This window comes from Haemaphysalis longicornis, unplaced genomic scaffold (assembly GCF_048455015.1).
Source record: "Haemaphysalis longicornis isolate Haplotype H1 unplaced genomic scaffold, Haemaphysalis longicornis Haplotype H1 scaffold_6, whole genome shotgun sequence".
Classification (NCBI taxonomy): Eukaryota; Metazoa; Arthropoda; class Arachnida; order Ixodida; family Ixodidae; genus Haemaphysalis; species Haemaphysalis longicornis.
Genome location: NW_027526407.1, coordinates 79631421 through 79653471, shown reverse-complemented (window position 1 = coordinate 79653471; position 22051 = coordinate 79631421). Strand labels below are relative to the sequence as shown.

General features: G+C 51.0%; 1 protein-coding gene across 4 annotated transcripts; it reads right to left on the bottom strand.

Annotated features, from left to right (window-relative positions):
- Positions 1–16: 16 nt before the first annotated feature.
- Positions 17–21993, bottom strand: LOC144143551 (heterogeneous nuclear ribonucleoprotein U-like protein 1). Of its 4 annotated transcripts, none has more exons than XM_077675342.1 (18): positions 21692–21993; positions 17471–17577; positions 16239–16286; positions 15902–15967; positions 14526–14709; positions 13858–13912; positions 13143–13225; positions 12319–12458; positions 11838–11937; positions 11626–11738; positions 10937–11092; positions 8540–8650; positions 7605–8025; positions 6774–6989; positions 6385–6477; positions 5528–5859; positions 4314–4374; positions 17–1794 (listed from the first exon to the last, which is right to left on the bottom strand). In XM_077675342.1, exons 1-18 carry the CDS (start codon positions 21837–21839, stop codon positions 1529–1531), a joined length of 2700 nt encoding a protein of 899 aa, XP_077531468.1. In that variant the 5' UTR covers positions 21840–21993; the 3' UTR covers positions 17–1528. The 4 variants fall into 4 exon arrangements, with proteins under 4 accessions (XP_077531468.1, XP_077531469.1, XP_077531471.1 ...); XM_077675343.1 differs by having other exon boundaries at positions 17471–17574; XM_077675345.1 differs by lacking the exon at positions 21692–21993 and adding an exon at positions 21022–21102.
- Positions 21994–22051: the final 58 nt, after the last annotated feature.

Below are 22051 nucleotides of genomic sequence, written 5' to 3'. Positions count from 1 at the left end.
ACGGGCACACACCGGGTACTGAAATGCATTTTTATTACACTTTCATTTAGAGATGTGATGTACAAATACCCTTCAGGTGACATGACAGAGGCATGATCATAAACTGCTCAAAGATATAGTCGAGTTTTTCAAATGTACAAGAACATACACCGTCACGGCAGCCACCCAGGGAACCCCCGCCTCCCATCTCGCTCTCCATCGGCTACGGCTCCCAAGGAGACAAAGCCAATCCAAGAAAGAAGAACCAACACAACCGCTGCACACGAGAAGCGCACAGCCTTGTCAAAAAGAGAAACGTTATTTCTTTATTTGCGAAGCAGGCAAATGTCAACATTCACTCGCTTAACCGATGTACTTTGAAAAGGAATATGAAAAAAAGAAAAAAACAAATGAACAGAATGCTTGATCACCACTGCAGCTGCTGGTCTAACAACGTAACAAGCCGTAAGCACATTGTAGCGAGTGACTCTTCTACCTGCCAGCCAATCTCACCTAATGACGTGGCTCATGAAGATGTTACCAGTCAAACCCCCCTCCTCCGAAGTTGTTACGATGTAAATAACTAGGACAAGCTTTACTAACACGCATGCACACATACAGGCAAGGACCCACATCCAAAAAGTGGAAATGACATGCAGCAATGAGTCCACAAAGAGTCAACACATCAGAATAAAAGATGCGCAACAAAAAATGGATTGGATCCAGATGTCAACAAAAACAGTTTCCACAACAGTGATGAAAAAAGAAAAAGCTCTGGCAACAAGAACACCACAGTGCTTCAATTCCAGACCTGCAAAGGCAGACACGTCGACGCACAGATCTACGAATGCCATCGCCTGTGAAAAGTTCTACGGGGAGGAGGGGGTGCTGACCACGGCTTTCGGAACCAAGTCCCACTAGCCAGGAGCCACAAGTTTGAGCACGACAGGACAGCGAGCGGCACACTCACACACAGCATCGCTAGAAGACATGGTAGACTCAAACATGCCCCGCCCGAGTGCATGGGCTCTCTGCAAGGGTGATGACCACGATCTGGGTGCGCCAATTTGGCTCCCGCAACACGCCACGGCTTCACTTCCCCCACAATGCATCCAGCTAGGCATCCAAAAGAACCGCGTCTCATTCTAAAACCTGCCTCCCTGGGGGCTCTTCAGCTCACAACCCAGCGACCAGCCCGCGCAGTCGCCACTACAGCCATCCTGGAAGCCACGTCCCACCCAGCCTCCCCAAACTTTCCGGCAACCAACACACGCACACACACCAGCTAAACGCGTCACCGTCATTCGCCACCGCGAGTCACCCGCCCGAGACAAAAGTAGGCTGCGCGTCACCCAAAAGAAGCCGGAGGGTCGCCGACTTCCAGGACTGCGGGAGTGCAGGGGTGGCTTGCCACCACCCAAGCCCCCTCTTCGATGGCCGGGGAACAAAGAGAATGAAATGTCGCAGATGAAGGGGGGGTGAGTGGTGTGCATCGAGAGGGGAGGGGGAACACGGCGGAGAGATGTGTCGACGTCGTCCCCCGGAACTACTACTTCCGCGCGGGCGGTATCTGCTGGGCCTGCGCGTAGCCTCCGGCGGCATAGCCCTGCTGCTGGTAGTACTGGTTCCACTGTTGCTGGTTCTGGTAGTACTGGTTCCACTGCTGCTGGTACTGCTGGTACTGCTGCGGCGTGGCCTGGCCGTAGGCCGCGGAGGGCTGCTGGGACGGCTGGCCGTAGGCCGCAGGCGCGGGCTGCCCATAGGCCGCCGGAGAAGCCTGCTGCTGGCCGTAGCTCTGCTGCTGGCCATAGCCCCCTGCAGGCGTGGGAAAGGACAACATCCCTGGCACCGCCACCACCACCAGAACACACCCAATACCACACGCTCAGTTTGAAAAGGGCTTTAATTCCACGCACGAAAGACGGCAGCTCAAACAATGTGCAGTAGACAAACGCTCGGAGTAGACAGTCGCATGGCACCTGCATCCACTATGCCGTGCATCCGTCCGTCTCAACTACGGGAGACTTGTTTGTGGTCCGCTTATCGCGAGTTTAGCTTACAGAGAGAACAGGTTCACCACTGCGGGGGCAACGTGAAACCAGGGTCATAGGGAGAGCGGTACATTAGCGCCACAAGCTCACCTGCAACAAAAACAAGCAGTGGTTGGTTTTCTTTACAAGAACTGCTCTGACGTGGCAAACACGGTAAAAATCCACTTACTTAATCTCTCTGAAAAATACAGCAGAAAAAGTACAGTACAGGTGATTTTTGGCCGGTGGAAAATGACTTTACGTTTACTTTTCCTAGTTCTCGCAGCCATATTTTTAATATAGGGCTCCGCAGAAAATGTCAGCATGCTCCAAGGATTGGCATATTTCACTGCACGACCCCCTTTCCTCAAGCTAACCCTCTCTGAGCCGTCTATGATCTAAAACCTTGCATTGCGCAGTTGTTCTTGCACTGCCAACAGATGCTGTCTTTGCGACAAAATGTACACGCCAAAAAGGCTCCACAGTCTAAAGCTTTCCCCCAAACACGTAGCCTGCGCCCAACTATGAGCGCATCGAAGCAGTTTGTGAGAAAACCAAAAACTGCCAGCAATAGAAACCAGAGACGATACAGAACTGCAATGGCGCTCCGCTTGCTCAACTGGTTCTGGTTTTGAGTGCGATTTCGGTTGTTTAGGCGGCAGTCGGCAAGTGGGAGCCCCGATTAACGGGCCCTTTTACAATGCCTTGATACAAAACCAACCAACTGCAGGTGTTTGTTTCGTTAAATCGGCAGTTCTGTCACCCGACTTCCGATTAGAGATTCAACTCGAGATTAGACGGTATTGGTCACCACAGCAAGCTCACGTTGCACAGATACCGTATTTATTCGACTATAAGGCGGTCTCGATTACAAGGCGAGGGTGCAGTTTGGAGAGTCACTCACTCACTCGCACAGAGAGAGAGACAGTGAGAGGGACCTTCGAATATAAGGTAGGGTATGACTGAAACTACGGATTAAAAAAAAAAATGTTTTTATATTTGAATAGATACGGTAATCGAACACTGGCTAGTTAGTCCCAACTGAAGCCCCTTAAGGTAGGTCGACACCTTCAAAAACGCATTTTTTGAAAAAAAATGACTTTTTTTAAATTTTGCAATTTCAACATCTTTGTCTATTGAAGAATATTTAGAAAAAAAATTGTGCTGTTATCTTAATCGGTTCAAAAGTTATGACCATTTTTCAACCCCGCCGAGACGCATCCGAAACCGAAACTGAAGGTTTCCGATTACGCAGTATCTGCCATGTCGTCCTAAATGTTTCTTCGTATATACGTGACATAATGCCAATTTATTTAGCTACATTCTAAGCTTTTGGACACATTTCGGGATATTGTACATTTGATTTATTTCAAAATTTTCACTAAGGGGCAATGGGTGGCACACTCGTGTTCACGTTGCGCGCATTTGCATTGCCTTGCGTTCGTGTCTGGTTGTCCGTGCTTTTTCGTATGCCGTTTTAACCTCACAGATTTAGTTCTAGCCTCGCAAGGAGACCATTATAGTACTTTATAGTCTGCAGTTACAGTTATAGTACGAGGACGGCGTGCCTGACCAGTGACTGTCACCCTAAGACGAAGGCTGCATGTGAGTCAACTGTAAGACACGAAACAGGCAAAAAAAAATGTGTGCGCCTCAGCTCGGCCAAACGGAGATCGTGCCGGTTACAAGGAGGGTGCAAGCTATCAGCCTGGCGGATTTTAGGCGCATTGACTGTTTCTTATAATACGTACAATAGGTCGGAACCTTCAAAGCCATTTTTCTCAAAACTTGATTTTTTGCAACCATTAGTTACGCGAACAGTGATAACTTTGCTTCTAGAAATTATTTTCTTACGAAACTTTGTGTGCTGTTTATTTATAAATAGAGCTATGCATTCAAGCAGAATGACTGAAAACTATTGGTAACTTTTTATATTATGGCCAGTTGTGTGAAACCCATACAAGCCGGATATCAAATTTTTGAGTCTTTTTATGATTACGCAACTTAGCTTAAAGATGTGATATTCGTGGAGGTTAGTTGCACAGGTTATTGTCTTCATTATGTTCCTGCCAAGTCGTGGTTGAATCGAACCAACCATTTTGTACTTATGACTGTTCGCGCAACATGCATATTTTGGCGCATTTTAATTTATATAAATTTTTTGTTCGACATTTTTAGCAATTTTATCTATCTAAAGTTTCTAACTGTATAAGCTTTACAAGCCAAAAATATAATTGTAACGTTTGGGCTACACCTGTCAATTTTTTTTTCGAAGGTGTCGACCTACCTTAAAAGAAAACTCACCTTGCTGTCCGTACGAGGAGTACTGCTGGTTGTAGCCACCACCATAACCACCTCCGTATGACTGGGAACAAAGAGAGACAGAAATGCGATCAGTCGCCTTTGGCCCAACACCAATGGTGCACATGGCGGTGAACAGCAGGGCCCGCTACAGAACTACAATTCCAAGGGTGATAAACGAGAAAGGACCTGGCTGGGGGAATTTGGACAAAAGTTGGCAAGTAGCAGCTAACCACATGCAATACCCAATGCTTGTCAGCAGCAGTAGCGGTGGGAAAGTTGAGAGGGGTCAATCCAATACCTTCCTATTGCACCTTGAAGGGGGACAGAGTACCAATTTTTGAGGAGTGCACGAGGGCTCGTATAAAAGCCAGCATTTTATAAACTGCGGCAACCACAAGGAACTTCCAAATAAACAGGCAGAAAAATCTTAATTTTGCACTAACATTTCTGAAATCTGAAAAAGGTGGTGCAACGTAGTGTGTAAAGGCGACACTAGCATATGTGTCCATACAACTGCTTCGGTTTCAACGTGCGATTCCAAGACCTCATTAAGGAATAGGAAAGGCTGCACATAATCGTCACTGTTCTAGCCAGGGACAAGCTTTGAAGTACCTCTACTCATGTAACCTATGTTCATGTAATGTTAATCCACTCATGCAACCTCTACTCATGTAACTCATACCCTAGCATTCCTTTTGGCAGGACACGTATGGCTAATAGATCTAAGTTTTGATATCACTAGGGTGCTATCAGCAGGAACATTTTAGGTTCAGGTGTTTTCAGCGATGCCCTTTCATTCGAGCAAAATATATCCGACAAATTGGTTGTCTGCCCCTTACACTTCAACTTGGGGGCTGTCCCAGTCAAACCTTCTTGCAATAAAATGGCAGAGAATTTTCTCGTTCTACACCCCATTCTTTGTAAAAGCGAACACGAGAACCCCTGCACGCACGTGCCCAATAACAGCCGTTAGCATTACATCAACGTGTTGTTCACTGCTGCAAATGCAATTTTCTTCAGTCCAGCCTCACAAGTTCATCATCATCTAGTCTATGCCCAGTGCAGGACGAAATTTCTCCCAAATATTTCCAGTCACTTTTGTTGCGATTAGGACAAGCCCACCCCCCCCACCCCCCCTTCCCCAAGTTTCTTAGGTCACCCCACCATTGAGCCTTGGCACAGATATATTGCACAAGTGCTGTGCGTGCACCAACCTGCTGCTGGGGCATGGGTGGCTGTCCGCCACCGGGTGCCGCATGCGGAGGTCCTGCCCGGCCCCCTCCGAAGCCGCCGCCTCCCCCGCCTCCCCTGTGCTGCGGGGGCCCTCCCCAGCCTCCGCCGCCTCCTCCCCCCCTCGGAGGGGGTGGTCCTCCCCCTCCTCTCCTCATGTCCCCTCCGCCACCGCGCATCGGCTGCGGGCCACTCCGTCCACCCATGGGGCCCCCCGGGCCACCGGGTCCGCCCCGGAAGCCGCCTCCTCCACCGCCCCCTCGGTATCCGCCGGGGCCGCCAGGTCCTCCGCCGCGGTACGAGGGTGCCCCAAAGCCTGCGCCACGCAGAGGAGAGGGACATCGTCACACACACGACCAAGGCACATCCAGCGCAAAACATGAACCTCCGTGTTCCCCTGGCAGTCACCGAGAATGCATCCTCGCCACCGCAAAACATGAATCTCCCTGGCAGTCAGCGAGAATGCATCGCCGCCAACTTGGCTATACTCTTTCGAAGCTAGATCAAACACTGCTATCATGCTACCAGTCTCACACTCTGCAGTCGTTAGAAGCAGAGCAAAGGCACAGTTTACAGCTGATAAAACCCACACCTCGGACTGTGCCAGCAGTAAGGCAAGAATTCTAAGGCATGTCAGCGTACTGCTCACTCCTGACACCTGTGAGCCAGACAACCAACCACAGAGCCGAAACTCAATCGCACCCAGTGCTTCCACAACACTTGGCACCCTTCCCATTGGCTCAACAATTCAAAGGCACGAGAGGCAAGCTAGAATCTCTAGGCCATCAACGAGCCAGCCACGAGCCAGCCGCAGCCAGCCAGTGGGTGGCTCGCAACTCACGATTGGGAGGTCCCCCACGAAAGCCAGGGCCGCCGGGCGGGCCGCCACGGCCAAACGGTCTCCGCCGGTCGAAGCCGCCGCCACCACCACCGCCTGCGAGAGCCGGGAACACATGACGGGCCTTCTCGTCCTATCAGAACTGAGCGCAACAATGGACGCGGGAACAATGGGCAGGTCTAACACTGCTCCCACCTGTTCCTTTTACATCCCCTGTCAATGTCTTTGCGCTCAATTCTAATAGAATCCTGAAACAACTCGCTTAACAGCAAGTCTTACTAAGGCCTCTCAATCTAACAATTCTGCACGGTCCAACAGTAAGACCAAACGAGCAAACACCAACGCACAATGAGCAGTGCAGCATCTCTCTAGGGGGAGCAAGGGACACCCACCTCGGAAGTTTGGCCGGAAGCCGCGGTTGTCACCTCCGAATCCCCCGCCGCGGTGGTTGTTGTCGAAGCCCTGGCGGAAGCGCGACTGGGGGGGACCGCATGCTGCCCGGCCCTCCTCGTTGTACTTCTTTACCAGGGGTTCTGCCTCCTCCCGCGGAAGCTCCGTGAAGATCACCTCGTCAAACAGGCTCCCTTGCTCCGGCATCACAAAGTTGGCTGCACGGCAGGGGGGGAAAGGACACGGAGGCAATGTACGACCGAACAACAACCCCCTACATGCTACGGCTGCTTTGTCGACACTTTCAGACCACTAAAGCTTGATGATGTTGAACCACAGCGCAAATGACAGGACGACAGAGCAAGGGGACACACGAAGAGCTGGAGGACAAGCAGAGCTGACTGACAGGAAATGCATAAACAACAAAACGGCGGCGCCCATGAACCGTCGCAGTGTAAACAAATGTCACGCAACGCTAACTGACCAATGATCACGGAAACGGCACGGAACAATAGGAGAAAAGAGCGCCGATACTCTGTAAACTTATCTAGTGACACTAGCGCTGTGGTTCAACACGCACGACCAACTCACCCACATTTTCACGTAAAGCTTGACACTTGGCTAGTTAGGCACACGTTATCGGTCGAAAAACAGCGCAGAAAACTTTGACGAAGCAAGATACGGTGCAAGAATACTCCATCCAATTTTTCTGTGCAATTTTTAAACGAGACTTGAGACTACAGTTACAGCAACTCATTGCAACGACGACAAGACAAACAGGCAGAGATAACTAGGAGGACACCACACCGAGCCCGTCCATTTATAGCCCGCACCTTTCATCTCGAGGACAGCAATGTCGGGCACGTCCTTGCCCTCCTCCTTCTCGCGCTTCTGGCAGCGGCGGAGGAACTCCTCGTCCGTGGGCACGATGACCACGGCACGCCGCTTGAAGCCCTCGAAGGGCCGCATCTTGCGCCGCTGGGCCGTCGGGTAGACGTTGGTTTGGTCGAGGATGTAGTTGCGCGCCGTCTTGGAGGCCATCTCGAGCAGCTTGTTGAGGCACTTGGTCGACTTGTCGATGAGCACGTCCCAGCGGCCCGAGTAGTTGCGCTTGCGCGGCAGCCCCATCACCTTCATCTTGTCGATGATGTTGTTGGTGCCCAGCACGTTGTACTTGCGGTCGGGGAACTTGGCGCTGTACTCGTTCGCCCACACCGTCTTGCCGCAGCCGGGCAGGCCGCACATCATGATCATCTGCGGGCAAAAACACAGACAGCGTCAACCATCCTGTACTGCCTGCGCCCACTCTTTGCTACCAGATTTCCTTTATCACCTCTCTCCATCGAGTTATCAGCATTAGCCCTGCTTTCATTACCCCAAGGGTCCACCAGATGTCAGTTCTCTGCCTAGCATGTCAACTGCACTTTTTCTCAGAATATCTACCAACCCAGTTTTCTGCTCTAAGAGCCAATTCTCCTCTAACTCATCTCTACGAGCCAATGCATTTTCCCTTGCTATGCCTCCTAGGGCTAAGCAATGTTTTCTTTCAAGGAACCTAGTAAGACCTCTGACAAATACCACAATGTACCGAAATGCAGCAAGATCATCAATACACCGCAGCTTCTAGAGGGCGTTAGAGTGCCCTGTGTTCATGGTGGTTAGGAACAAGAACACCTCCAGCACACGCGACATTCGGCAGAAGTGAATAAGCCGCGCATCCTTCCCAGCCCGGTCCCCTCTAGCCGTGCCTGCCAAGACGTCCACCCACCTCGCACTCGGACTTCTTCTTGGGCCCCACGGTGCCCCGTATCCTCTCGTCCAAGGGCACGCAGGCCAGAAATACGTAGCTGGAGTCGGGCGGCGGGAACCAGGGCTCGGGCTGCACAACAACACACGCACAGTGCACGGGTGAGAGAGCGACAGACTCCACCCAGCTACCCGGCCTACGAAACGCGGACAGTGAGAAAACGATCACTCCATTACGTGGCAAACTTCGGGGCACAAGAAGGCACTAATAAATGTTTGAGGGGGGGAGGCAGCTTTCAGCACAAACTGCCTTGTTCTTTGGCGTAATGAAACTGGTAGCCACAGAGGAGGAAATGACATCGAAGACTAAATGAGAACGTTCAACAAGATTAGAAGTCATACCCGTTGCCTGCTTGTGAAAAGCACCGCGTGGTAATGCGACATGCTAGAAAACTGCAACTGCCTTCCGTATTTGCCATATTTACCATGTTTACCGTACGGTACGGTTCGTGATGCAAGAGTTGTAAAAATATTGTGATTTCTTCATTTATTTTATATGAAGCATCGTCTTCACTGTTCCTGATTGTAGGGAACTTGTGGCTTGCTATTTGCCATGCCATGAAAAGGTTTCGCCACGCACAAAAAAAATGCAAAAATGGAGTAACTCTAAAGTGGAAAAGAATGCACATGCACAAACTTTTCAAAGGCAATGTAAGTGGTCTGGTATTGAAGCCCGACTGCCCTCGGCATTTCGTTGAATAATACGACTGTGCATTCCCATAAAGCATTATGCTGGCTTCACTGCCACAAACAATCGCACTGCTGGGACATTTTTCCAGGACCAATACAGCAGTCACACCGAAACACAAAGGCCCTTGGACCTCTTGCTAAGAGCATTTTCGTACGCTGCAAAAGTGCGACACATCACGCATTACAGACAGACGAGTTTCTTTGTTCAAACTGCACAGAAATGCTTCTGCATTTAAAACTGACGACGTCGAGCGCGAAAAAGTATCGAAGCAACACAACTGGGGACGCAATATGTCCAGTCACTGCTGCTTTACTCTTGTCAAAAACAAAGCAGGAGGTTGAAAATGCGCGCTTTCGAGAAAATGTCCGTTGCTGCTCCCGTTTCTAAGTGCATGAGTACATCGTATTTGCTGTCTTTCTTTGCCCTTTGATTTGGTGCCATGAACTATGCAGAGTTATCCCGGCACCAATTCCCCTAAAAATATGCCGAACTGAAAAAATCTGGCAAAAGGTACCTTCTTAATGCCATGAAGAGTTTTTATTGCTTACCCAGACAACTTAGCACGACTGCTAGATGAGCCGCGGCAAACGTTGTGCGCAAGGATGCCGATGACTCGTGCGCTTGCCCCCAAAGCCCTACATTTGTAGTTCGCGTTTTATCACAACGCATTGTAAGTCGAGCCACCGTACTAATGCTTCGTCACGTTTCCTTCTAGCGTCAACCCAAACTTACTTCTCAGGCATTAATCGTTATTACTCACATTCAAACGCAACCAGCTCCGCAATCAGGCGACGCCACGACGCTTTGCGGCGCCGACTGTTCCATCCCCGAGGCTTGCGAGCCCGCTGTCAAACACAGCAACAGCTCAGTGTTGTGTAACAGCGCAAGACGGCCAATACAGTTATTTTCACGAGCTCCGATTATGGGCGCACGCACCACGTTGGTTTCAATGAGCTCGGTCTTTTCAGCCACACAACCGCCTCCACTTGGGCTTACGATCTCGGGAATTCGTCTCGTAACATTTACGTTGGGCCGATAAAACGGCCAACAGAAGCTCGGCCAAATTCGGAAGGTGATGTATGCAGTGGTCATGACGCTGCTCTTGTTACCAGAGCAATAATGCCCAATCAAGAAGGCTATTTCAGTGTGGGCCAACCATGCTTTAGACTTTACAGGTTGCTCTGTTTCACCGTCCTCTTCACACCACTTGTGCCCTTCTGAGTGAGCGATGATAAAAAAACAGGGCTGGATAATCAAAGATGATATCTTCATCAATTTAAAGATACGAAGTCGGCAACTTGTATCGCCGTAACGGCAGTGCTTCAAAAACTCCAGTTCTTTCAGTCAAGTTGTTTCTTTGTATCAGCTCATATAAGCAGTCTTCTAAGGCCCCTTGTTAGAGTTGTTGCTGAAGAAGCTTTCAGAATTAACAGAACTCGATCATACAGCTTTCATAAAAGCAAAAAGTGTAATTTTATGGAGGTTAGCGCCAAACGCTAACCGATGAGTCCGATGCTTGTTTCAAGATTATCCCGTGTTCTCACACAGATTGTCCCCGACAGAGTCTTCCAGGCCGGCAAGGCAATTTTCCCCTGCTAAGTAACGCTACTAAAAGCCCGAAGTAAGTGCCCCCCCCCCCGGCCTCCCTGCCCTTCCCCGTGCACTCACCAGCTGTCCGAAGTTGCACTCGAAGGCGCAGTTCTTGGACAGCACGTGGGGGAAGAGAGCCCGGCCCTTGAGCACGTCCTTGGGGATCTCGAAGGCCGTGCCCAGGTGGCGGCCGTTCTTGGCAAAGGACAGCTGCACGGGGTCGCTGTCCAGGTCCTGCAAGGGGAGCACAACCACCACCCCAATGGAGTCCTCCCCCACCCAGACAGAGAGAAAGAGAGAGAGAGGCAGCAGCACAAGCTCTTGCTTCTAAGTAGAACACCCCACTACGTCGATGCCCCTACCCTTTAGTGACGTGCCTCAAGCACCTCAGAAGAGGAGCTGTCCGGGCCACTCTTTCCTACCCTTCCAAGAAAGCCGCTTGGACACCCATTTCACTTGCAAAGTACAGGTGCAAACGTAACGAAAAAATGCTGGCCGGTCATCTAGGCAGGTGGCAGTGGGCAGGCGTTGTGCGTCAGCGAGTGCGTGTATCCCCAAAGAAAATGGTGTCGGCCGGGAAAAGAAGACCATTGGATTTGACGCAAGCTCATCACGGCAAACACCTGGCCCACTGACGAAAGAAGGTTCACACTAGCAGGGCCCTGCACTGCCAGTGCGGGCGGCAGACCTTTACTGCCAAATGCAGCCTCATCACCCTCCCCCCTCAAGAGCCCCACAGAAGAAGCCAGCCACAGCAGAGCACCCACCGCCATGCCCATGATGACGTCGCCCTCGGCAAAGGGCTCCCCGTAGTCCTTGAACTTGCAGTCGACCGAGATCTTGCCCGTGCCACCGAAGCCATACGACAGGGGCTCCTCACCTGTGACCAAACAGGGAGGACAAGGGTCACTCTAAGGCTATCAACACTGCCGCCCACCAGGGGCCCTCCCTCTACAGTAGACAGTCCCCCTTTTCTCACCCAGCTGCATAGAGGTCTCTTCGGTGGAGAAGCCAACCCGAGCCACGTTGGGCGTGGGCTCGTCCGACGGCAGGTGCGACACGTCCAGGTACTTGGTGACCTGCACACACACACACCCAGCCACTCCGTTGTCAGTGCTGGCTCTTTCTCTGGGCCCGAAAGAGGGCACCAGCCACTCCCTACTCAGCATCTACGCCTCTGCCACTGAACCACAAGTAGTGGAAGAACCTACGATTACAAAGCCGCTCAAAAGGAGTGCGACAAGCCAGCACAATGTGCCCCTTTGGGGCTTTCTGCATCCCGAGTTAAGTAAACAGGATTGTGACAGGACCTGGTCCTTTCTCAGGATCAGTGACCTGACGAGGGGCAAGCAACTCATCTCGGAGCAACGTGCAAACACGAAGTGCACTCCAATCCACCTTTAAGAACTTATGAAGAGTGCTGTGGGGGGGCACGGGGGGATAGCAAAGGGCCCACTCGCCTTGGTCTCGAAGCAGATCTTGCCCTTGCAGACGCCGAACGTAGCCCGCGCCCCGGCCCACATGAGGCCGAAGCCGTGCTGGGTCATCGACTCGGCCGCGTACCGGCTCTCGTCGATGCACAAGTTCAGGTCAGAGTTATCTGCGCACAGAAGTGACAAGGAATTACACATTGGCCTGCTGCGATCACCATGAAATCGAGAGATCAAATCACTCAACCAGTGTCCCCTTATCCCCCACAGTACCTTCATTGCTAACGCGATAGACACTCGACACAAACCATTCCGCATGGACAGATCAAATATGCAGCGTTGATTTCCAACAGGAACGTTGTGCCCATACGGGGCTGTCCATTATTGCAGGCTCCACCAAACCCACCAAATCCAAGAACCAAAACAAACCAGAGCTTCTGGCACACCCCGTGTAGCATCGGCGTGAAATGAAATGCAAACACGAAAATGTAAAGCAGAACGTGCAAAATTAAAAAATACTGCTCGTAGAGTTCACATATTGGCACGCTATTGGTATGTTTGGAAATCCACTTTTCCCAACTTCGTTTTTTGTAACTAAGCCACGCATTATTTTGGCTTGCACGGAAAGAAATCGTGCTATTGGTGCGTTCAGGTTCATATTTTCGTGTTCGCGTTTCATCTGACGCCGATAGTACATGTTTGGCACCCACACACACCATCCCACATTCACCCCATCAATCTTCCTAGTTAGCCCCCATTTTGCCATTGAAGCATTTTGATCGCAGCAAACCGCCACCGCAACGTGTACCGACACAGTTGCACACCGTCAAAAGAGGGGCCCCACGGGCACTTACACGTATCCAGTGTGACCAACGTGACGTCAAAGGTGTCCTCGGGGAAATCCTCCACCTTGACCGTGGGAGGTGGCGACCGTGCCCTGCAGCGAGACATTTCTCCTCAGTGCAAGCAACAATCGGGCCGAAATCTCACTGCACGCGGGAGAAACAAAACAATGAAACAAAGGCATATGGCGGGAAAACCTCGACTAACCCCATAGCGCCGAGAACGACAGAGCACCCCGGAGCTGGAGCAAACAGCAGCGCTTGACACGGGAATACTGGAGCAGCTGCCCCCCGGTCTTTTTATCACATACCCACTATCACTATGCATGCCGCAACGCATTATCTACTCTAGGCAGAACCAGTGGCGTGACAAGTTGTTATCAGTGCGTAAAATAAACGCACTTGTCCCGATATAAACACAATGTCAACACAATGCATGCTGGGGCCCAACGTGCCCCTGATCTGTTATCACTCCACACCCTTCCAACAGCCCAACAAAAGCGCAGCCGAAGCCTCAATGAAATCTAGAAAAGCATCACTGATTACGGGGGAATACTTATACAACTTTCCGACAATGTGAAGCTGAAAGCTTATTTGGACCTCCACAGCGCAGTTCTTTTTAACACTACGTGTGTCATGCAAAAAGCAACGAACCTACGGCCTGCAAGCCTTGGCCAACACAGTACTTCTGCAGCCACCCGATATTCAAAAGCGGCAGCAGGCTCACCTGATGGGCTGGGGACTGGGCGTCCTCTTGCGCTTGCCCGGTGTAACAGAGTCACCTGCACAGACCATCAGGGGCCGACATCAGCAGCCAACTTCACACGCACACACACTGGCAGCACCTAAAGCACGACACTGTATACAAAGGCCATGTGTGGTTATGTGGTAGACCAAAGCCACTCCCAAGACGACCAGCTCTTGGCAAATGAGAATGCAGCTCAACGCGGCCCACAGTCAATCGTAACGCGTGCCAAGAAACTTTCGCAAGCATCTACAATGCAACGCATAGTCAAAGTTGGGTCTCGGCTACGAGGTGTGCTGTAGTGGTGGACCAGATTTAGTCAAAATGCGGGCCACCTGAGGCTCCGTAACACACCGCACAACCTGAGACTGTCACTGGCTTCCTTTAGGAACGCAAGCCTAGGTAGCCGGATAAAGCAAGCGAAAAAAAAAAAAAAGGCATTCTTGCAGCCCAGTCCGACCCAGGCCGACTGTAGTTCGCTAAGAGGTGCACACAAAGAGGAGACCCCATCGCAGACAGAAGGATAAATGCGGGCAGCCTGTCTCAGCTGGCACTCCTCACAACCCCACCCTACTTTCGTGCAATGCACAGGTTGGCCGAACTACCCTCCATCGAGCACAGATGCGGAAAGCCTTGCGCGCCACGCTCACCCGTGCGCCCGGCGTCCCCGCCGGCCATCTCGTCCTTGACCTGGGGCTGCTCCCCATTGACCTGGGCAGCGGTGGCGGCCTCCTCCTCGGAGGGCTCCTCCTTGACCTTGACAACCTCTTCCGCCTCCATGGCCGCCGCCTCTCCGTCCGCCGCACCACAGGGCTCCTCCTTCACCCCCGGGTCCTGCAGCGAGGAGGGACCACCCATCCAGTCACGCCCAAACAGTGGCAGAGGCCAGTTAGCACACCTGCCTAGTGATGTAACAGGGCAAACAGACGGCACACAGGCAGAGAAGGAAACAACAACATAAGCGCAGACTAACAGCCGATTGTTAAGTTACAGCAAAAACATGCAACAGCGCCAATATGGGCCCTTACTACTCCCGAGTCCACTGTAGGCCAAATTTGGGGGAGTAAGAATGCTTCGCACAGGTGCAACACGTGCACGCTTCACTGGACCGTCATTTGTACAGTGTAGTCGCTGAAGCTACAAGTACAGAAACTTTTGCCAGCAGGACTTCACACACAGGCCTTTCGATGAACTAAACGTCGAGACAGCGGCGTGCAGGACGTTGGCGTACAGGATGCCACGAATCTCACTTCCGATAACTGAGGAGGATCAAAGCTGTTATCGGACAGCGAATGCGCTGCAGAAGAGAGCTGCGACTGCTGCTCTAATGAAATCAGCGGTTAGCTGATGCGGCCCAGGGCAGACAGGTTGAGGGAAACCACCGCTGCAACCTCCCTACACACTTCCCCAATCCCTAAAGGTCCACAAACCAAGATACTCATAGAGTGCCCCGTTCCAGGCAAACCAAACTCAAATAGAAAGAAAAATAGAAGTACCACAAAGCAATGTGGCTAAAAAACAAAAACAAAGGTAGCACCTAGCTTGCACCAGCACCGAGGTTACCAGTTAAAAAGAGCACAGCCCCTAAACACGACACCTTTCAGCGAGACAAGTAGAAACCACAAACACCACACAAAACAAACAACGAGACTGGGCTACTTTGCAAAACCAGACTGCAGCGAGAGTAGGACAGCAACGATACCGAAACCTCACCACAGGTTTGACGTGGAGGATGCAGGCACAGAAAACATTGGCAGCACCACAGCACTCAAACAACACGTGCTAAACATAGAGGCGAATCTAGTACAGGGATTCCAAACCAGCCACCACATACTGAAGAGCCGCTGCGCAATTCTAAGACCTTAGACACACCACCCGGGCTGCTATGCCCGTACAAGCAGCAGAGAGAGTTGCCAGAACCCTTGAGGTTAGTGGGACAGAAACGGCACAGCAGCGACGACAAGGCAACACCTTGGTTAGTCCAGAGCACCCCCTCAAGTAGGGCTTAGGATGCCCCGTCCCTCACCATGGGTTCACTCTGTTCCTCAGCGGCTGCCGGCTCGCCAGATGGCTGCTGTTCCGCAAACTCCACCTTCGGGGGGGATCACCACGGGAACAATTCGTACGTGCGGGGGAGGGAAAACACAAAACGGGGTGAGAAGGCAGGTGCAAATGTAACAAAAGAAAACGGTGTGGCCGCTCGGGAGGGCAGGCGTTATGCGTCAGCGAGTGCGTTTGTCCCCACAGGAAACTGTGTCGGCCGGGAAAAGAAGACCATTGATTTGACGCAAGCTCATCACGGCAAACACCTGGCCCACTGCCGAACAAGACGCGCTGCTGCTGCACACCTCGCATCGACTCACCTGTGAATCGTCCTCTGCAGACTCTTCGGGGGCGGCGGGAGACCCTTCCTGCAACGGGAGGGGAGAGTCGCCTCGCTCAGACACTCATTTGTGATGCGGCCACGACACGGCGAGGTCAAACAAATCAAGCTGGATGCCAATAATGACAAACAAATGCTTGTTTGGGTACTCGCTGGAAGGTATTTTGTGCAGAAGCACCATGAAGTGTTAGTACATTTAATTGCTCATACCTCAAGTTCACCCAATCCAAGTGCTTGGATAAATTCTCCTTCTGTGGCATGCCTTCTAAGCAATGCAGATGCTGTTCAACACTGCACGCAACTAAATTTGGCAAAAAAAAAAAATTGACACCAGCAGCCCCAAAGGCGGTGCAGGTGAAAGGTAAGGTGCAAGTGCAAAAGGCCAGACCCAAAGCACAGACATCTGAAGCTTGCAAAGCCTGCTTCCCTTTGAATTTTAAAGATGCCCCATCCCTTCCTAAATAACGTTGAGAGAAGCACAAAAGCTTTCTCAAATAAATACTGTGTCAAAAATGCATCAAAACCTTCACTAAAAGTGTGTCAAACCTTTTTTGCAAGTACATGCAATCGATCATCAAACCTCCAAAGACCCAAACTGCAAACAGAGAATGAACCCATGCAACGATTTTTTGCAGACAAAATGCATCTATGAATGATCTAAATGAATACCAATGCGTGGTTAATGAGGTAAAGGTATACCACTGTACTCCTCCAAGGTCGATGCGAGTATTCTGTCTTATCTGGAACCGTTCCTTTTTCACGATTTTCAAGTAACCACGCCGACACAAGTTTTTCATGCACACGCTCTGTGTCCACAATTATCAGAGCTATCCGGTTGTCCAACCACTCTATGGGGAAATGCGCACTAAGAAAGCTTTCACTTTAGTATAGAACGTAAGCGCACACACCCCTATACATGTTTGCCTCGAATTTCCGAGGGCTTTTTATAAAATGGCCCATGTGCACACCTACAGAGTGCATCATGCCATGCACTACAGGTGGAAAAAATTCCGGGGTCAGAGTCCACCAGAATGCGCACACATTTAAGAGTTACCCGCTTACCAGGCTTCCACACAAATTTAAACGGCCACCCTCCCAACAACCACTTACACTGAAGAGGGCGTTTTCATAGCAAAGCTACCCCAGATCCTCGTCTAACGGTTTCCTTTTTCCCCTAGCCCGCACCTAGGCCCAGCAGCAGTAGTTGGTTACCTGCTTGGACGAGGCGTCGTCCTGCTGGTACCCGTCGTCCCCGCTGCCAGCGAGGTTTGTGGCCGAACTCTGTGACTCGTCCCCTTCCTCTGCACCAGTCACTTCTCCTATGGGAGAGAGGGGAAGGGGGCCATCACTCAAACCTCCTGCGGGGAATGTTTCCTTGTCTAGGAGCACGCACACACAAGAGGGGCCTTCAATTGTCCCGGGTAGTCGCTACATTAAAGCATTAGGGACAGCGAGAGGCTTCATTGGTGCAAAACTTGGGCAGGAGCAATTCCCACAGTCAACTTCGTGCTTCAGTGGCAGCCTTCACTGCCGAAACGGACCTTGGAGAGCACGATACACCTCACCACCATTTCCCAGGCAGGGTCATTAGCTATCAACTGCCTAACAGGTCCAACTTGGCTCTTTCTCTCTCTCTCTCTTATCTTTTTAATTTGGTGCAAAGTCAGTCCAATTTCCCGCTACTTGCCCGCTCTCCAACATCCGTGTCGCGTTGCCGCCAGGCGACGCCAACGGCCGCCAGGCGCAAGCATCACACTCCATGTGGTTGCCACTTTAGGCAGTTACACCCACACTCCCGCAGACCCTAAAAACTCGATGAGCAGCCAAATGAAGCTCATGTTGTTCATGGGATGAAAGGCACAGCAAGCAGGTAACAATGTTGGCTCTACCGATACACCACGGCACTACACGTGCTCGTCCAGACACATCCTGCCTCGTGCTGCATTTCTTTAACGGGGCTGTGCCTTCACATATGTGCGATATATTGATGCAAAGGCATTAAATGGCCCACTGGATAAAAAAACCCGGTGTCTGGCATCTGTAGCAGCAGAACGGCTCCTCAACCTCCTGCTGGCAGTGACATCCCACAGCGCACTCTGCGCTGCACTAGGTACTGCCCCGCTACCGAGTCCAAAGCTGTGGAAATCGCAACGCTGCACAAACCCCTTGTAGCTAGCTTTCCTGCATGGACGCTGTTAAGCACTTACCCGTTCATTTCGTGGCAAACTTTCGACGGAAACCCACCCCATCCGCAATGACTTCACCGTCTGGCGAGGGAAGTGCCCTGACCTGCAGTTGCTCCCCCACACTGCAAGTAACGCTACCACTTGCAAACTCCGGTGTGAAGTTTGCGGGAGACAATAGGCTCTCCGGAACTTTGGACCATGATCTTCACCAACGTACCGGAAGCTGTCCTCTGCGCCTCAAACACCGAGCTTGCCACTGCGCCCACACATGCGGCACCCTACCGCCCCGGGATTCCATTGGAAAGACAAACCATCTCAATCTCAAGCAGTGTCTTTTAATGCAGTGCTCCATCCCATGTTACTGTAGTGAACCACGAATAATCTACATAAGGTCATCACCTTGATGACATGTGCAATAAACGCTGCTCGTGATGTTAACCCTGTCGCCTGCTGCCTCCTTTGTCTCTGCTAACAATGAGCCCGTTGCAGTCAGCACTTGCATGTTTGCTGAACGGAGCGGCACTCAAATGGACATTAATGCTTTTGCACAAACAATTCGTAACAGGTGCTTAGGTGTCCCCGGAGATTTTTGCGATGGTGCCGACTATCTCAACCATTTCACACAAAAGACAAAAGCGGGACGCGTTTACTTACAGAAAATACAGACACTTATTAATAAGCCTGGCGATGGGCGAAGACTGTTGTTAAGTTGATTACCTGAGGCTCGACACTACTACTGAACAGCCTAAGACAGCACCAGGAGTCCACAGAAATTAAATTTCCTTCAGGAGCACCCCTTCTTTGGAACACCAGCACGTTGGCTACACTACTTCAAAAATGGCGTCTTCCACGGAAACAGCTGCAGCTTGAGTGGGTCGTTAAGAAAGGCTTTTTTTAAAAAGCAGCAAGTTTTTGGAACACATTTATCCCATTTCGCTTGTGTGTTGGACGCCCCGCTATTGTTAAGGCACACTGAAGTGCAATTAAATCGTGCTGGGCTTTACAAAAGAGCTGCACATTTTCAATTACAAACGAGCTTTTTGCGTTGGCACGTTTTACTTGCAGGCTGCTTTCTCCACAAGGTTGGTTTCTTCCAAAGATTGTTCTGCAGTCAAGCACACCGTTCTTGATCAAATTTTCATCGATCATGCCGTTTAAACTGGCGTGAACTTCTGTGACAAATATATTTTTGTTTTTATAATTTTCATAAGTCAGCAGGGTACATTTAACCTTCAGCTACAGAAGCAAAAAGTTAGAAATCTGATTGCACTTTTACGCAACACTGTACGGGCGACAAGGTGCACAGTAGTAAGAAGGCTACGAATTTATACCATCTAGGAGTCTTGTACAAAGTCTCGTACACACAGGCACTCAGTATTTTTTGCCTCTGTGAAAACCACACCAGCCCATCACTGCTCTGTGATTAACAGCGCAGTGCCTCATTTACTGACCCACTGTGGTTTGCTGAAAACATGAGAATCACAGCAGCACTTGACACACAGAAAAATTTTACAATGCACTCATTGATGGCGGCTTACTTTAAAAACTGCCCAGTTAATAAACAGTACGCATTAGTGCCAAATATTTGAATGTTTGTTAAAAAAAAAAAAACTTTACGATTGCCAATAGAAGTAACTAGAATTAACCACGTATGTGGTCTAAGCGCCCCACACACTTTTTTTAGCAAACCTGACAAGAATTTATGTGACGATTGTTTCAAGCAATTTAAAATTAGCCCCGCCAGCCTCACATAAAAGGAAAAGAGAACGCGTGAGTTCTTTTTTGCAGACGAAGTTCGCGCGTTAAGACTACCACTGGTTGTGTTCCGCTCTAAGAAACAAATCTGTAATAAAAAAATAAAAAAACACTAGCACCACTGACACTGTGCGCCGGATAATTCGGGCGAATTGTTCAAATATATGGCGCAAGATGCGCTTCGTCGACAGCTGCCCTCCGCGCGAAGAGCGCAATCTACACCGCCCGAGCGACGATCTCATCGTGCCGTAAATTTCTCAAGCCGTTCGCTTCAATCGACGTAAACCATTACGCCGGCGTTCCACAGTGGCCAAAATGGCGGACCATGCCGGTGCCGGCTTGGGCAGTCGCCGCTTGTTTTTAGCTTCTATGAACTAACAGAGACTCAAAATTACTCATAACGACGCATACAAAGGAGAAAAAAAAAAAGAATACCGCTAAACTGCGCGCAAGGATGCTTTTCTATTCACCACTACAACCAAGTTAGGGCGACGCGCGGCAAACTTCAGGGCAACCGAAGAAAAAAAAAAAAAAAAACGACCGCAACTCCGCGGGCTGTACGGCATTTGGATGAATGAAGAAAGCCGGGTCCGAAACCGATCTTTTCACAATCGGCCCGGAAGCGAAACTAACCGAGTGCGTTGGGTAGAGCGCCAACATTTCTTCGATCGCGGAACGAACGAGCGAGGCAAATCGGAACGGAGGCTCGCGCCGCTAAGCGAAAACCGCCACGCAACGTTATTCGTCCGGTCGAGATTAAAAGCTCGCCGCGCCGAGGCTTTTACGCTACACACAGATAGTAGAAACGCGAACGAAACTTACTCGCCGGCAGACAATCCCACAAAGTTAGCACTTACGAGCGGATGCTGGACCGGTGCCTTTGTGTCGACCGCAGCACAGCGACGGCGCGCAAGCAGCGAGAGTAACGTGACGGTGCCTAGCCAAAAATCCAGCCGGGTAGTCGGCGGCAGCGCTGGACGGGCCAGCGCGCGCGCGCTGGCTTCGCTCGGCAGGCGCGCTAACTCACGAGAGCGCGAACAATGTCTGCGCGTAGGCAAAAAATTAACGGATCGGCGATTAACCTGCCAACTTCACCTTAGCCCCGAGCAATCGGTATCCGAGACGCGCCGTGAACCGAGCAATCCGCGCCGGTAAGAGCGAGACGGGAGTGTGACGGAAAGGGGTGGCTTGTAAGCTTCGGTTGTCAACCTCGTTTGCAAGCAACACTGCTTTAACACGACCCAACAAACAGCGTTAAGTTTACGAGACGCAATTACACAACACGCAAGCATGAATGCACCCCTCTCTTCGCGGTGAAACCACGCGCGGGATGAACGATGCTTGAAGCGTCAAGCAGTTTCCAACTCGTCCACCAACTAAGCCTAACCAATCAATGCCGAAGCCGGCAAGGTTGGGTATGAATGGAAGGATTCCGACGCGGTCACAGACCTCACTTTGACGCCTAGAAAGAAGTCACTGACACCGCACTCACCTTGATCGCCCCCGGTCTCGCCCGAATCGATGGCATCTTGCAGGCGTTTCACAAGCACGGCTTTGTTGCCCTTTGTATCTAGGCCTCGCGCTTGGAGCTCTGCCTTGAGCTCGACCACTTTGAGTTTTGTTACATCCACATCACTCATCGTCGGCGCTCACACGTCCGCGGCGGCGGCGGCACCACGAGAGAAAATACAACTTCGTCGGCGCCACAGAACAGCGGGTTCTTTTCTTGTCGTAGCGTTTTGTTTACCAATGCCGCGGTCGAGGCGCACGACTTCGGAAAAAAGAAAATGGCGGCCGGCGAGGAACCTCGTGATTGCGCCGCGCAATTTTTGAAACGGCGGCCCCGATTGGC